Consider the following 17,568-nt stretch of genomic DNA (forward strand, 5'->3'; position numbering starts at 1 on the left):
AGTTAGATTTTGCAATTCAGCTTTAGTAAGCAGAAGGTATGCACAAAAATATGGGTTTTATGCACAATAAACATACATATTTTATGAGGAAAATGCATTGAAAATACATATAAGTAAAAAGCGTGTGTTTTACTTAAGAAATGCATACAAATGCATACATTTCAAATGTAGATTTTATTTGTGCATTCTTTTGAAAAACTCACACAAATAAAGATGGAATGGACTTGTGATAGGGCATCAGCTTAGTCCATCCTCTAGACAAGAGGAAAATGGCAGCCTAAATATGATAGCAGTTTTATTAAAGGAATGTTTGGTCAATCTGAGCTGATTTAAAGCTCTGTTTTCAGTACAGGTGGTACTGGACAGAAAAGCATTGCACTGCAGACTTGGAAAAGCATGCATGTGACAGATACTGGCAAAATGAAATAACTTATGATGAATTTACTTCTTTCTATCCTGCTGTGCTATGTTCTTTTAACCTCTCAAACTGTTATTAATTTTGTCTCTGATCTATGAAACTAAAGCTAATTCAATTTTAATGAGGATGATTTTTTTTAAAGTATGAGCCTGCATAAGCTCCTTAACTCTGGAAACCTTTGGGGGGCATGTTATCTCCTCTACACATAAACCATCTACTTGACACAAGTTTATTTTGCTTGCATTCAACAGGTAACTGCATGATGTTCAGACCAGGAGTAATAATGGGAATATTGGTCCACTGCCATCCTAACAGATATAAACTCAGCAGGCTTATAACCTTCTAACTTGAAGTCCACCTGAACCAAAATCTGCAGGGCGCCATGCTGACATTGTAATACTTACATTTTCTCTAAAGATAAAAGCCAGGATTGCAGCTGAGAGTTCTGCCAGGAAGATTAGCAAAATAAACATGAAGAACTGAAAGAGAGAAAAAGAAAGGCAGACAAATCACTGTACATCTACAGCAAACAGCTGGGACAGAATCTCTCAAAATAATCAAAACGATAAATCAAACTGAGTGAGGAATTTGTCCTTGCCATGCAAAGGAAATCTGCAGCTACACTGGAAGAAATCTGCCAAATCCATAGATCAACAAAACATCCAGGGACACGCCAGACTGCAAAACTGCAAGGCTTTACTTTACAAACCATTCTGCTGGTCATATGGATTCAGTGTTGATCATACCAACTCACTTAAAATCCTCCACTCTCTGGCCTCCCTGCCAAGGCCTCCCTGCCCCCATCCCTTTGACATAGATTTTCTGCCCCAGAGTCATTGGGCAAATTATTATTATTATTTATTTAATGTCTATACTGTCCTTCATCCGAGGATCACAGGGGGGTTTACAATATAAAAACACAAAAACACACAAAACATAACATAGTAATAAACAATAACAATAACCACACTCTCACATGGAGAAAAAGACCATCCACAGTTTCATTATCCAAAGGTATGGGAGAAGACTCTTTCTCAGCCTCATTACCCCATCTGTATCTGCAAATAATACCATGACTTGCATACTGGAATGTTTTGAGGGTCAAACTAAACATGAAACTCACCACGTAGTCTACCATTGTCTAGCTGCTGGCTTGGGGAAACAGGACTGGGACTGCAGCCAGGGGGATGAGTGCATTAACCACCTGAATGAGAGGAAAGGTCCCCCTGGTGCCAGTTTGGTCCTCAGTAAAAATTAAATCAAGCAGTACTTAGTTCTCCTCCCCCTTTACCTTTGTTGCAATGTGGGTGGAGAAAGAGGAAGGGGCAGATTCGTAATACAAAGGAATTTCTTATGGGTACACCAAGACTGGTTTATACTCTTTTGTAGCCTTCCAAAATTCAAATATACACCACGGACCCCACTATTTTATCAAGCAGCAAGTGAAATGGCTTTAGGGGTATTTCACAGCAAGCTCATTTCTAAGTCTTCCAAGGAGTGTGCAGTTTTTTTGTGTTTTTTTAAAACACAACCTTGCAAAGATCAACTGCTAGAACAACAGCTTTGGGGGCTGTGAAGCACAACACAGCCTGACGCTTGATGCAACATATCAGATTCAACTGCAACATTTCTTATAAAAATATAACATGAAAAATCATCTCTACGCAGAAAGAAGCTTGAGAACTTCCCTTGGGATGCATGTTTCTCTCTTGTCTCTTATCCATGCTGTACGCTTGCCTTGAGTTTACACTTGAGCTAAAAGCTTTAGGCATTCATTATGCATCACTGCAAAATCTCTCTCAGGAAGCCTCTGGCTCATCTATTTTTGAAAACTTCATACGAGGACTTGGATTTTGATCAGTCCATGAAAGTAACACTTCTCCCACAACCCCAGCTACAGTTAACAGCCACTTCATTTGAACTTCCTGAAGAAATATGAAAATCTTGCCAGGCCAATATTTCCACAAGTCACACACTAAATCGCTTTGCATAGTCCATTCTTTCCCATCACTCCCCCTTTGGAAGAAACCTCCGTTTGGGAAGTCCTTGTTCCTGGGGGGAAACTCTTACATAACTTTTTCCATCCCATTTTATACTGAATAAAATGACGTACCAAATGAAAAGTTTAGCCATTACGCACACCCTCAGGTATATAGGATAACAGGCAAATTGAAGGGTGGCTGGGTGGGGAACTAGGACAACAACGTTGCAGCTTTCCACTTCAGTCACAGGCTTCCTTTCATTATGTATGGCGTCTCTATAATGTACATTATAATGAAACCCAAATCTACTTGACCCAGATGGTGTGCACACATGCGCACATGCACACCTTTAGGTTTTTCTTTCCATATGTACCCAAATGTGATATGGCAAACTTTGTGGGCCACAGTCACACTAGAATTTTGTGCATTAAGGACTTCTTAGAAACTATTTGATTACTTTTTGGAGTTCACTTGCAGTTTGAAGAAGGCTGACAAAGGGGGACTTCATACTCTTGACTCTAGGGCTGATTAAATAGTGCATGCTGATGGATATATGGGAGAAATGGGGTGCAGATAAGATATAAAGTTCTTATGGGAGCACTTAGGTATGCACGCTTGATGAAAATACAGGTGGTTTTATAGGGGTAAAATATAGAGAATAGGGCTATCAATGGTGACGTGTTATCAGAGATCACTGAATCATACAATTGGAAGGCACTGGTCATCTAATTCAACCCCCTGCAATGTAGGAATATACAGGTAGCCCGTATGGGATCTTGCCATAATCAGCCCCATGCTCTAACCAACTGGGCTAGATGTTATGCCCCTGAACAGAAGTGGCTGGGAAACATGAGTGAGATGTCTTGTAACTGGTTGGCCACTGTGAGAAGAGACTGCCAGAACAGACAGTCATTTGATCTGATCCAGCAGGGCTCTTTTTATGTCCTTTTGTCCTAAAGTACTTACAGGACCAGATGTAACAAGAAACTATGATTTCCCACTATATGAATGAGTTGCAGCAAAGTTTTATATCGTGTGCTTCTCATTGTCTCCTCTTTTGTAGCTGCAATGAGGAGATCAGATGTTTCTGCATCTACTCTTAAGCAAATCACAATTCCCTACTACATCTGGGAACTGTAGCTTGTTAGAAGCCTAAACCATCCTATAGCACTATTCATAGCTGCAGGCACAATTTTCCCCTCCCAAATAACATTCAATATTTGAGATTAAATGTTATTTATCAGGCTACAATTGGACTCTGGAGCCCATATTCATATCTACTCAACGGGAGTTCTGCAATGTTTATTTTTTACTAGAATCCTCAAAGTTGCTCATAACGATTAAAAATGCAATTGAAACATTTAAAACCCTACACTTAAAAACAAACCAAAAGTAAATCAAACAAACAAACAAAAATTAAGCACACTACAGATCTCTTTACCTTTTCCTGCTATTTTGTCACCTTCTTCAGAGTTTTAATTTGAAATGGCTTGCACACAAAGTTAACCTAAAAGATCTACATATGTAGGCAGCAAAATGGCAACTAGCTCTCCATGCTCAAAATCTCTGCATGTTCTTCTTGTATATGTAACAGTACTAGCTTATGAACACATTAAATTCTACCCCTTGGTAGTTGTGCCAAGATAGGTGCAGTGTTTATTTTCAAGTAGTTATGATTATTACTTATAAGTGATTGCAACAAGCAATTCATTAGCTGTACAGCAGAACTTGCATAGAGATTAGGATGAAATGCCTTTAGTTGTCAACTGTGCAAAAAACTGCAGTTTGCAAACAATTGGATGTGCAAAACAATCTGTACCGGTATTACCTAATCAGCTATCCATACCGCGCAGGCAGATACAAAAGAAAACTACATATGAAAGAGCCAACAGTACTTACAAAGAGAAGGAGGCATTTGTTCTCGCGGATGGCTCCACAGCAGCCAAGGAACCCCAGCAGGAAGAGCATTGCTCCCATCGCCAGCATGATGTATGCCCCCGTGAAGAGCAGAGGATTACTAGCCACTATCTCTCGGAATCCTGTGGGATCCACTATGACCCATATTCCAACTCCCAGTAGAGATGTACCACCCAGCTGCCAAAAAGGGAAATATTTCAGATAAAGACGTTCAATTCCTTTCTAGATTCCCTCCAGTGAGTTCATCCCCAGCTAAGAGATCTAACCAACACAATAGCTGCATGACTAAGCTAGCTTTCTGCCATGCAAGCTTACTTTTTTCACAGTGTGCATTTCCTACAATTTTCCCCACCAACACACACACACACACACACACACACACACACACACACACACACTTTTCATTATCTGGGCTATTTATAGCAAGGAAGCGCCCATTTTTTCTTTATAGCTCAGCTCTTCCTGTGTAGTTATTTCCTGTGTAGAATCCATGGAAGAAGCAATAGGACAACCTCAGGGACATCAGAGACATCTTTGCAAAGCTTTCATTCATTTTGAGATATAAAAAGGGGCTTGGCAGGGCTGCTAGATTGTCCCTTACCTGTATAATACATTCTTTATCCCATGTTATTAAATCTTACAAAATAAGCTTCCCCTGCCCGCCAAAATGATTCACCTGTACTATACAAACTGTACAGATACACAATATATTATTATTATTCTGGGTGTGTTTCCAGAGGTGCGTTCTTCAGCAAAAAACACAACCATCACAGGAAGTTGAACTTCAGCAATTTTCTTCGTAGCATGAAACTTTTGACACCATATGACACTGGCTTATTGTTACTATTGCTATGTTGACCATTCTAATAGTGCTAGTTAGTTTGGCTTAGAAATGATCAACAAAAGGGTTAGCATGCTCTTTATGCAACTTTATGGTTGTTGGAAGAAGAAGTTCTAAGACACAATGCAATTGTATTCAATAGTTTAATAAACTATACAGTGCCAATTTACCCAGTGATTGGATAAATGCTTGAAGATCTGGTCTAGAGATCTGTTCACAGGTCTTACTAATTATTACAAGAACAGTATCCACTCCCCTTATCAGTGATACCAAGCCATGGGGGTGTTAAGTGTCCTGGCAGCTTATGATGAGAGGTGTTACGTATGTTTCAGATGCTGTTATATGTGAAACTGAAGGGCAATTCTGTATTGAAGAAAGTCTATCACAGTATAGCCAGCACTGACCTTGCAAGCAGAGATATGAAAGAGGTAGTATGTGACGGAAAATCCAAGGATACTTACAAATATGAAGAAATTGAAGACAAACATCAGATACTTCATGCAGCTCAAACAATCTCCTTCCATGGTTGTACAGGCTACACAATCCAATTAATCCTGCAAAACACCAACAACCCTTTAGCACTCCCTTCACTCGTCGATGTAGCCTTTCTGGTATCTTTCTTTCAAGCCCCTGTGGAATTCATTACACAGAAAGTACGAATTTCATATCTCAATGAGGTAGGATAACATAGGTTAATAGGCAGTAATGATCACCTCCAATTGCCATCCCATTTTCTCCTTCGTGCGTCAGGACTTGGAATGAAAGGTTAATGAGAAAAGGCTAAATGACTCACCATCTTGTTACAAAGTTAAAAACCGAAGATTCATTATTTCATGAATTATAAAGCTCTCCAGCAATCTCTAAGCAGTATGCAAAGCTGCATATGTGTAGTGAAACAAATCAGAATTGTTAGGCTAACTTTGTCCTGACAGATGGGACACTATTCCAGTATTCTCCTTAAGTTCTCTTTGCTGAAATGTTGCTGGTTCAGTTTTTGGTTCAGTCTTAGGCACAGAACAGCAAAGAAGGAGCAATGACTAAACTCAGTAAATGGCTTTCTGTCATGCTTCTATCCCTGATTATCACCTTAAGTTTAGCATCATGTATACATGCTTTACACCCAAATACTGTGCAGGGAATGAAAACAGATTAGGATATATCTGAGGAACAACAGTAAAATTTGGAAGGTCTGGTAAGGAATAGTCAAGCATATAAGCTCACACAGATGCTACCCTGTGACCTGCAATCTAACCTCTCTCTCCTATTCTGATACAGTTAATTGGTTGAGGAGAAAGTTCAATCTTTAGTTACTACTGGCAGCCTCATACTTGCCATTGTTCGGGAATTCTAAAAAACTCCCCCCCCCTTTTTTGCATTTGAAAGGTTCAGTTTGCCACCTGGATTCAAAATGACATCCAATTTTATCCAAACACTTGCTCATTGATCTCAGGAACCATCATGCAAAATTTGCTTATGACACCTTAAGAGTTGTCCAAATGCATAGCCAATGAACAAATTTCCAAAATATGTAGCAGATCATAATAATGCAACATTCTACGGTGTTATGAGAGAAGTGTGTAGATTTGTCTACATGAACAAATACTAAGAAACTACCACTGGCACCTAAAGTCATTCTCTGCCAACTTACAAAACACCTAGGAAGGAATACCTAAAGAACTACAATCTAAAACCTGATTTTAATAGAACGCTTCCTGCTCACTCCAAGCAAAAAGGCACGTTAGAGCAGTGTTTCCCAACCAGTGTTCCGCGGCACACCAGTGTGCCGTGAGACCTTGCCTGGTGTGCCGTGGGAGGGAGGCGGGAGAGGCGGGGCGGCCCCGTGCTTCGCGCAGCTGTCCGCAAGCCTTGGGCGCCTGGGGGAACTCCCCCCCCCGGCGCGCAAGGCTTGCGGGCGGCAGCCTGCAGCGCGGAGCACGGGGCGCCCTTTGGAAGACGCCCCGTGCTTCGCGCAGCTGTCCGCAAGCCTTGGGCGCCTGGGGGAACTACCCCCCCCGGCGCGCAAGGCTTGCGGGCGGCAGCCTGCAGCGCAAAGCGCGGGGCGCCCTTTGGAGGATGCCCCGTGCTTCGCGCAGCTGTCCGCAAGCCTTGGGCGCCTGGGGGAACTCCCCCCCCCCGGCGCGCAAGGCTTGCGGGCGGCAGCCTGCAGCGCGGAGCGCGGGGCGCCCTTTGGAGGACGCCCCGTGCTTCGCGCAGCTGTCCGCAAGCCTTGGGCGCCTGGGGGAACTCCCCCCCCGGCGCGCAAGGCTTGCGGGCGGCAGCCTGCAGCGCGGAGCGCGGGGCGCCCTTTGGAGGACGCCCCGTGCTTCGCGCAGCTGTCCGCAAGCCTTGGGCGCCTGGGGGAACTCCCCCCCCAGGCGCGCAAGGCTTGCGGGCGGCAGCCTGCAGCGCGGAGCACGGGGCGCCCTTTGGAGGACGCCCCGTGCTGCGCGCAGCTGTCCGCAAGCCTTGGGCGCCTGGGGGAACTCCCCCCCCCGGCGTGCAAGGCTTGCGGGCGGCAGCCTGCAGCGCGGAGCGCGGGGCGTCCTTCGGAGGACGCCCCGTTCTTCGCACAGCTGTCCGCAAGCCTTGCGCGCCCAGGGGAACTCCCCCCCCCCGCGTGCACGGCTTGCGGGCGGCAGCCAGCAGCGCGGAGCACGGGGTGCCCTCCGTAGGAGGCTGCGGAGGGTGGCGCGGAGCTGCCCGCGCTCCAGGGCTTCTTGCAGCTCTGCGCCACCCCCGGATCCCGGTGCGAAGCCGCGCGGGGCTGCGGAGGGTGGCACGGAGCTGCCTGCGCTCCAGGGCTTCTTGCAGCTCCGCGCCACCCCCCGGATCCCGGCGCGAAGCCGCGCGGGGCTCCGGAGGGTGGCGCGGAGCTACCTGGGCTCCAGGGCTTCCTGCAGCTCTGCACCACCCTCTGGATCCTGGCGCGAAGCCGCGCGGGGCTCCGGAGGGTGGTGCGAAGCTGCCTGCGCTCCAGGGCTTCTTGCAGCTCCGCGCCACCCCCCCGGATCCCAGCGCGAAGCCGCACGGGGCTCTGGAGGGTAGCGCAGAGCTGCCTGCATCCCGAAGCCTGGTGCGCGCTGAAGAGCGCCCCCGGGCTTCACGCACCTCTCCGCAAGCCTGGGGAGACCAGTGTGGCTCCCTAGGCTTGCGGATATCAGGCTGTTCTGGGGGCTGGGGTCGGGGGAAGCTTGGGCTTCCCCCGCGCCTGCCCCGTGCCTGGGGAGGGGAAAATTTTTTTTTTCTTTATTCTCCCCCCAAAAAATTAGGTGCGTCTTATGGGGCGGTGCGTCCTATGGGGCGAAAAATATGGTAGTCAATATAGGCACAGAGTTAAATTTTTTAACATTTTCTAATGGTGGTGTGCCTCGAGATTTTTTTCATGAAACAAGTGTGCCTTTGCCCAAAAAAGGTTGGGAAACACTGCGTTAGAGTGTAACTTCCCATTTACATTCCCTGGGATGACTGATACTGGGGGGAAATTGATAACCTACCCTGGGGTAGGGGTGGAAATCCTTGCATATGTGTAAGTTCAACGTACATGGAACCATTTAAAACAGCTACAGATGCAAGGAAATATTTGCCAGATTTATACCTAACAGCCATTTTCCAAAGTGTCAAAGAATGTAATAAATTCTAACTTACAACCGTGTAAGATAAACTGGTGCTGTATTCCCATATTACAGATGGCAGGGGAGATGGTAAGCTTGCCTAAGGCCAGCTAATGAACAGGCAATTGAATTGACATTTGAACAAAGGACTCCCAAGTTCTAACTAATAATTCTGATTCTTAACCACCACAGCACAGCAGCTTTCTGAGAGCAGCATGATAGCATCAGCAGCAGATGATGTGGGGCTTTTTAAAACATTGTTTTATTTAAAAAGCAATTCTTTAAGGCCTAAAGTGTTGTGAAATATTCCAAATGTGCAAGACCAGAAAAGTCTAGAAAGCCTGCAAATTGTAATGTAACACAATTTGATTCCATCACACTGGTGCTATGTGATCTGCACTGGTTGCCAATTAGTTTCCTGGCTCAAGTCAAGGTGCTGGTGTTAACCTTTAAAACAACTTACTGGCTTGGCACCAGGGTACCCTAATGACTTTCTTTTTCTGTATGTTCCTCTCTGCATGCTCCATCCATTATCTGAGGCCCTGCTGGGACTAGGGCTTTTTCTGTTATGGTGCCCACCCTATCAAATACCTTGTTAAGTGAAGTGAGTCAGGTGGTTCATAAAGATGTGGCTCTTTAAAAGGGTCTTTGGATGACTATTATTTTTGCTAGCTTAGTTTTGCATTTATTTTTATTGCTGTTTGGTACCATTCTATGTTCTTAGTTCTATTTTGATTTTGTGAGTGGGCTTAATTTGGGGAGTGATCTCCTGTATATTGTTTTGCTTCCAATTTGTTAGCCATTCTTACTTTCTATGGAAAATTAGGTGGGATAGAACGGTACTCTAAAGCACACATTTGCAGCTAGGGAAACTCTTTTTCATGTGAAATGAGAACCTCTACAGCAAGAAAAGGGGTCTTTACTGCAATTATCCCAAGATAACTGATAAAACACCCAAATAAGGTTCAAAACTTTACAATTCTTGTTGTTATTTTTTTAAAAAAACAAAGCTTGTCCCTTCCATGTGGTTTTGTAGTGTTCCTCGTCTTCAGCGTTATGTCTTTTTAGTTAACAGGTTGTTATTTAAAGCTACTTTTTGCTTTTGTTTTGTTGGAAGATTTGGAAAGGTGGGAGATCAATTTATAAACAAAACAAAAAACAAGTGTCCATTGGGCTTGGTAAAGAATGCCCAAAGCTGGAAAAGTGGCTCTCAGGCACTCCAGCTCTTTGTAACTCCAAAATTTTGCATGCTGTGATAGCATCCGATCCTGCTAAAAGCAAATACACAAATTGTCTAAGAGGTTGCAGAGAATTTTTCACAGGCTGAGTGATAAATCCTTTCCTTTCACTCTCGTTATTTTTCCTAATCCAAAGAATTTGGAGCTGCTGTATATCAGCACCACAGCTCTTCCCAGTGTGACCATGGTAACTGATCTGCTTTAGTTATGCTTCTTGACGAAACCTTTGGCAGGCAGAAGTGCTCACTGCATGGGAAGAAGCAGAGTGATGGGTAGGTGGAGGAAGCCGCAGGTAAACAGTTACAGCTCCACAGAGTATTTTGTTTGATGCACAGCATCCAGCTAGTTTGAAAATTAGACTTGACCCTTGTGTGTTTGTGTGCGTGCATTGGGGGTTGGGGGGTAAGAAACAGAGCAGGGAGAGACCAGGGATTTTGGAAGCAGACAGGTGAACACAGCACCACAGCTGCTCACAAACACAAACACCCTTTTCCCATTTCAGAAAGAATATGTCTTTGCTGGGAAGAAAGTGGCAGGGAGCCACGAATTGTGTTGGACTCTGCATGCTGTATGGAAAAACAGTGATACTTCTTTGCTACACTAGAGAATTTTCTTACTGCACGCATTACTGCATTACGGAAATCCACCTCGAGTGCATGTGGAAAAAGAACAAAGGGTTGTTTTTTATGGAAAGCAAACTATTCCAACAAGCTTTCTCCTTGTGTGTGAAGGCTTCAGGGACAAGGAAAAGGAATGGAGACAGATGCTGCTGTATGTCTCCACTCTCACAAGCCTCAAGAGCATCCTTTGTGACTCCCAATAGAATGGGTCATCATTACAGACTTAGAGGAACAGAAGCTTTAATAAAGTGTTGAGAGAATGAAGCCGGAAGTATTTTCAAGAACCATGGGGAGAGGGGGAAAGTGGGAGAACGTTGACGTTTAGGAATGCACTGTTAAAGCCAACAGACTGAAGAGGCACCCACTACGACACTGTGAAGAGACATTCCTCATTTCCAATGTTCAGGATGGAGAGCCTCTTACAAGATCATGCATTCTGCAATATGTTTTGATTCATCAAAAACAAAAAACCCATTGTAGCTTTTTAATTAATATGTACATATGTTTAGATTTAATTAAACTAATAATTAATTGATTGATTCTTTAATAAGGCAGCCCCATCAAAATTGCTTTACCTCAGATGATACTGGATTATATTTCCCATCATCCCCAACTATTGGCCATGCTGACTGGGGCTGATGGGAACTGTGGTTCAACAACATCTGGGAAACCAAGGTTGGGTAAAGGCTGTTTTGAATAATGTATACAGAAACTGCAGTGAATGTGGTTGTGCAAGCAATGGCTGTTAAGCAATTTTGCCATCTAGAATCCCACAAGCAGGGCATGAAACCAAGAGTCTTCTCCTGCTGTTGTTTCACAGCACAATCTAGTATTCAGAGGCATGCCAGTGGCCATTCATAACATCTTCCATGAATTTGTCAAATCCTCTCTAAAGCCATCCAAGTTTGTGATTTGTGTTGATGCCAATAAAATCATCATCATCATCATCATGAAATCAACCATAATCTTTATGGGACTACCTAATATGAAACGTTGGGGAGATGGAGAGCTTAGTTTGAAGCAGAACATCGTTACAGTTGGCATGAAGGAAAGCTGGTGGAAAGAAGAGAACCAAAGGGATATGGCTCTTTCTGCTGCTACTGAGTGCTATGCATGAATTATATCTGACTGTATCTGATAAAGTGGGTTTTAGACCCATGCTTATGCCACAATAACTAGAATTTAAGTTGCCACAAAACTCTTTTGTTGTTTTTGCTGCAGCAGATTAAATATTTCCCAGAGGTGGAACTGTGTTACTCAGACTTGTGAGGACCACTGAGATTCACTAAACCAGGAAGTTGCCTAAGGCATCCAAACTGTTTGCTGACAGAGCTATGACAGGTGGATGTTTTCCAGTTTGCCTAAAGCATCAGGCCCTCAAGAGCTGGTGCTGCTTTTTGGCTCTCAGTAAGCTGCCACAGGAGGGTCTCAGATCCACCTGGCTTTACACAGGGAACAGTTCTGCCAACAAAGATTGCAGCCAAACCTTACACTGCTATGAAATAAAAGGTAAAAATGATCTACTGTATTTTCCCCTCATACAACGATGGTATTTTGCGAAGGTTCAGTAAGCAGCAGCGATACAAAGGTCCTATAGATTTACCGAAGCAGACATAGGAAGTCTTCTCCATGACAAGATGCCAAAATAATGTATACATGTTTCAAGGGATAAGTATTGAGGTTTTCATATTTGTGCAAACCGACAATGTGCAAGGGCTGTGTACTCTTTTCTCTCTCCTTTACCCACACCCAGGCCCCTCTTAACTTTTCAAATCAGTTATTAAATCTCTGAGTTAATTCCCATAAAGATAAGTCATCAATATGCTTTACATAGCTTGATTCCAGCTAATTAGGGAGAGCATAAACGGTAAAATTGGTATTCATAGTTCAGGTCCAGCTAGTCTAGTTGCTGGACCTGAACTATGGTAATGTTTCTCACCACATGACCAGGCTCATGTGATCTCTACACCACCACTCCTTTGCCTAGGCAAAGCAAAACAGCTCTTTGCTTTAGCCCCCCCCCCCAAAAAAAAACAAAAAAAAACCCCTGAGGATCTATTATGTTTTCTGTACCTGTAGTTGCTGGACACTAATGAAAGTTGTGTTTTTCAGTAGAAATTAACTGAAGACTATGGCTTGATGTAACAATGGTCATTTGAATTAGACTGATTTTACACCAATTGAAGTGGGATCAAAGCATGCTTTCTTGTCCCTCCCAAAGTCAGGCAGTTAATTAGGTCTTCAGGGAGACAGACGGAGGCAATTCACACATATTTTATTTGCAGAAGCATCCTGCAAACATAATCCCCAAATGTAATCAATTTCAACCCACTTGCACCCTACCCTATTCCCATGATTCTAACTAGGCCTCTGTGGTTGTGCTTATGACATGTCATGAATGCAATACTCCAAATATTTTCTCCACTGCAGTTTAAACTTTTTGGAGAAACTGGATATTGATGGGCCAGATACTGCCTTGAGTTCACACTGCACTAGATGTAGGAGAAAGGGTCCCAGAGAGCAGTTTTCATCTCTGTGTCCACACTACCCAGAGCTGCTACTGAATATAAAGACCAATTTAGATATTGTTCACCCCAACTTCATACAAGAATGTTATGACTTCTATTCTGCAGAAATTTACAGCAGGGGGGAAATGAAGAGGCTCCCTCTTTCAACACAGGAGCGTGACATTCCTATGAAGACTATGCAAATGCAGCACAAGGTATGATGGAAAACATTTTCCTTCTTTATCATTATATCCGTTAGGTTAAAGTGGGCCTTAGGAGATATAACATGATAAAAAAAAAGTCTGATCATTTGATTCAGCAGGAAATTGTATTTCATCTACTTCACAGCAATGGTCTATGGTACAACATTAGGAAGGTATTGCTTCACGATTAAAGTCAAGTTTGTAAAAGCCAGATAGATGTGTGTTAGAAGCATGAGACCTTCCCCATTTCTCAGGCTGCTAATTCTGATGGCCCTTTGAGACTAGCATTCTTGTTTGAACAAAATTAACAAATTCCACATGGGGGGGTGGGACGGGACTTTCTAACCCACCACTGGATAACATGTTGATGACAGCAAAATGCTTGGAAAGCAACATATCTGTACACTGTTTTCCTCATAATGCTCCTGTAGGAATTATGGCTTTTGTGGGGATACTTGCTTAACGGGAAACAGTTCGCTTACTGTTAGGGGAGGAAATAAGAAAATACTGTTTGGCAATTCAAAACTCTCACCTATTCAGCTCTTGGAATGTTTCTTTTGACCTTTAATGTTTTATACGTCCCATGTATATTTTATTGGCAAAGCTTGTCCTATAAGAAAGAAATGTTCAATTAATGCACAAGTCAATAAAACACAATCACATTAAATAAACCATTTATTAAAACACACCACCCTGATGAATACACTTAGTCTAATTGCATGCTTAATTTGGTGTACATTAGCACTAATGAAAAGCTTTTAGCACCCACTGAAGCATCCTATTCCTCATAACCCGGCTCATCAACCTTTGGGTTGGTTCACGTTCCTTCTGACATACATCCCAAGCCACATTTTGACATTTCGCAAGAACCTACCCATTTACTCGGAAATTGAAAGAGACATAAATAGCTTTACAGATACAAGTTGTAGTCTACCAGGAATTTGTGTTATGAACACACTATTAAAATGCTTGAGAACTTCATGTATCTGAAATGGGCTGTGCCAATAAATTGTAAAACATGCTAAATATTAGAAACTCTACATGTAGCAAACACTATAAAACAAGCACAATTCACCAGAAATGAATGGAAGCTATACAAGAATAGAGAAGCATATAATCATGCATGTTTTATAATAATTACATTTTCACTTTTGTTTGTCTCATCTAGCCAACTATACTTACTGTAGTTTTCAACTAAATTTGCAAAACGTAAATTACTTAGGCATTGCTTGGAGTGGTTCCATTAATGACATAATCATAAAACTAATCATATACCAATTATTATTAATTTACCTTTTTACTATGTGATTGTTCTAAATCTGCACTGCTTGACTGCAAACAATCTATTAAGACAATTTGTGATCCTATCTCATTATGTCTGAAAACATCCACATTTTTCTGTCCTAGATGCTTTATAAGCTTAAAACTATCAGGAAACCATGATTGGGTCCTATATCAGCATCTGAAAGGTTGCTCTGTGGGATGGGGTGCAGGGAGGGGTAACAGAGACTGAATATTGATGTTTGGATAAAAAGCCATGACAGTTCCTATGTGTTCACACTCCCTCCTTCCAAGAACACTGGCTGTGTTGGCTTGTTTTAGGTTGAATTAATTTCTTAAAATGCATTTTTGATGCTTCGTGAATAACAATTGATGTCAAAAGTCACTTCTCTGCCCGTTTTGTTCTTTTCTATAAAACCGTATACCTATCTATAGCACAAAAATGTCGCTTCCCTCAATCCAGAATCATTCATACTCAATCCTCAACATGCTGCTTTCAATATAGACTGGTTTTAAATCCTGCTGCCCACCAAGGTGGGTGTAGTTAAACTCTCCCCTTGATTAGGTTTCCACACCTTTTCCTCCTTGCACATGCCCCCAGCAAATGAAGAAGTGTGATTGTGATCTCGGCATATGCCCACCAACATTATTAGTGTGGATACAACCCCTCATTGCCAGAACCACCTACATCTCTTTTCCTCCAATTTCAAATGGACACAGTATGGTGTACAGTGGTACCTCTGGATGCGAACAGGATCCGTTCCAGAGCCCTGTTTGCATCCTGAGTAGAGCGTAACCCGCGACTGCGGGTCGCGATTCGCCACTACTGCGCATGCGCATGTCATTTTGAGCATCTGCGCATGTGGCGAAACCCGGAAGTAACGCGCTCTGTTACTTCCAGGTCGCCGCGGAGCGTAACCTGAAAGCACTCAACCTGAAGCACATTTATCCTGAGGTATGACTATACTGTATTGCAGAATGAATCTTCAAAGAGCTTTCCTTTATGGAAGTTTCTCAAGAATCACTTTTCAGAGGCAAAAAAATACAACAGGTGTAGAAAAAGTAGTACTCAAGTCTCCATGGATTCCAGAATAAAATATTCTGCATACACAGACCCAGTGTTAAGAAAAGTGGCAACAAAACAGCCAACGTGAAGTATATTGTAAAATGCTTCTCTAAAAAGACACTAACTTTAACAACAACCCTAGAAGGAGATTTCCTATTCAAGGGGTAAATGCAGACTGTACAAGCTATTTATGATACAGCATTGAAGGAAGTCATGCAGATAAAATAGAAAAACAAACCCGTCCTGACTCTGGTCTTCTACAACTCCCATCAGTTGTAGTAGGGCTTGTTGAGGATTGCTAGGGCTTGTTAATGGCTTCAAGTTACAAGAAAGGAGATTCCAACTGAACAACAGGAAGAACTTTGTGATGGTAAGAGCTGTTCGACAGTGGAATACTCCCACAAGAGGCCGTCTGTCATGGATGCTTTAGTTGAGATTACTGCAGGGGGTTGGACTAGATGACCCTTGGGATCCCTTCCAATTCTATGATTCTAAGGAGATATTCTCAGACAAGGAGTGGCCCACCTCACTAATCTCCTTTTGTTTACATACCAGTAACTGAAGACTTTAAGTTTCATTGTTTAATTGGCTGAATCAAGTTTCATTTACTGCAACATCACAAGCACAGAAAAAGGTGCTGTTTAAAAAAATAGGTTAATTTTTTCCAGCAGAGATGTAACTGCTTCACATAAACCTACTATTAGGGATATAAAGAGACTGATAGGATTCTTGTTCCCGCTGTGTGTGAGAGAGAAAGTGCCTATAATTATATCGCTACCAGTACTCAGAGGTGCATGTGGGAGTGAAAAACATGTTTTCTCTTAGCTCACAATATTTTGAAGGATTTACTGCACTTCTGAGAGGAAGAAACTTCAGTGCTGCACCAAGCAGCAGGTGCTGTGTCAGCTGAGGAGATGACAGGAATCATCTGATGATGGTGCACAAGATCAATTACTCTCTCTCTCTGAGGATCAAGCTGAGGAGAAACTTTTGCCAAAAGGATTGACTTCTTTTTAAACAAAGAACTATGATTTAGTCATTAAGGGGAACAAGAAAATGAACCAAACTACTTTTCCTAATTGTCAACTCTGTTGCTTTCCTTAATTACAATCTCAAGTGGAAACACAAGATGTTGCAGGAGATGCCAAGGTGGTCAGGCCTCCCCCACAACTATTAACCCCAGTGACATTCCCTCTCTTGGCTCTAAACCAGCATTTGACCTCCTCTTACTCCTTCAGACTCTCTCTCAAGCTGTCCTTAAACCTAAATCCCCCAAACTACTTTTGTAATTACAGAAACAGCTATTTGGTAACAACAACAACAATAAATATTTGACCTGCAATCCAAACACCAGCTGCTGACGGGTGGGGCTTTGTCACCTCCCTATTCACAGCCCTGGAGCTGGCAAAGCGACCCGGCCTGTTCTGTACGTTATTCCATTGGCGGTGGTTGGCAGAAGGCTGACTTGGCCAGTGGATACCTGCGCAATCCAACCTCACGCCTCCCAGCCTGGTGCAGGGGAGGGGTGTTGGTTTGCTGAGTTCATTGGGTTGCAAAACCTATTTATCATGAATGCCTTTGGAAGAGTCCAAAGACAATCTTCAGACTCCCTTGTTCACTCTTTTAAAAATGTTGTCAGTATGTCTGACAATATAGCTACCTGCAACTTGGATCATAGCCAACTGATACCAATCAATTTAAATTGCATTTTTTTAAAAAGTGTGCATTTGAATTAACAAACACAAGTGTGAAGGAACTGAGGATTTTGCCTGTTTCTGTGTGACGACTCTTTGGCTCTAGGTATTGGCCTTGACTTTGAAAATGTGTCTTTCTGATGTAAAGTCTTATCAAAAGCCTTGTCCTTGCTAAGCAAGGACGTAGGCA

The 17,568-nt window shown here is 42.9% G+C and overlaps 1 protein-coding gene across 6 annotated transcripts in view; it reads right to left on the minus strand.

Moving 5' to 3' along the window:
* The window catches only part of TSPAN18 (tetraspanin 18), a 152,524-nt gene that overhangs the window by 14,910 nt on the left and 120,046 nt on the right, over nt 1–17,568 (minus strand). For 4 of the 6 annotated variants that reach the window (XM_028727511.2, XM_077928941.1, XM_028727496.2 and 1 more), the window contains 4 exons: nt 13,870–13,947; nt 5,620–5,712; nt 4,300–4,494; nt 823–897 (listed from right to left, as the gene is read on the minus strand). In XM_028727511.2, coding sequence (XP_028583344.1) covers nt 823–897; nt 4,300–4,494; nt 5,620–5,682 — 333 coding nt within the window. In that variant the 5' untranslated portion in view covers nt 5,683–5,712; nt 13,870–13,947. The remainder of the gene's footprint in view (nt 1–822; nt 898–4,299; nt 4,495–5,619; nt 5,713–13,869; nt 13,948–17,568) is intronic. The other 2 variants (XM_077928951.1, XM_028727527.2) reach the window with 1 other exon arrangement.

The sequence above is a fragment of the Podarcis muralis genome, chromosome 1 (genome assembly GCF_964188315.1).
Source record: "Podarcis muralis chromosome 1, rPodMur119.hap1.1, whole genome shotgun sequence".
Taxonomy (NCBI): domain Eukaryota; kingdom Metazoa; phylum Chordata; class Lepidosauria; order Squamata; family Lacertidae; genus Podarcis; species Podarcis muralis.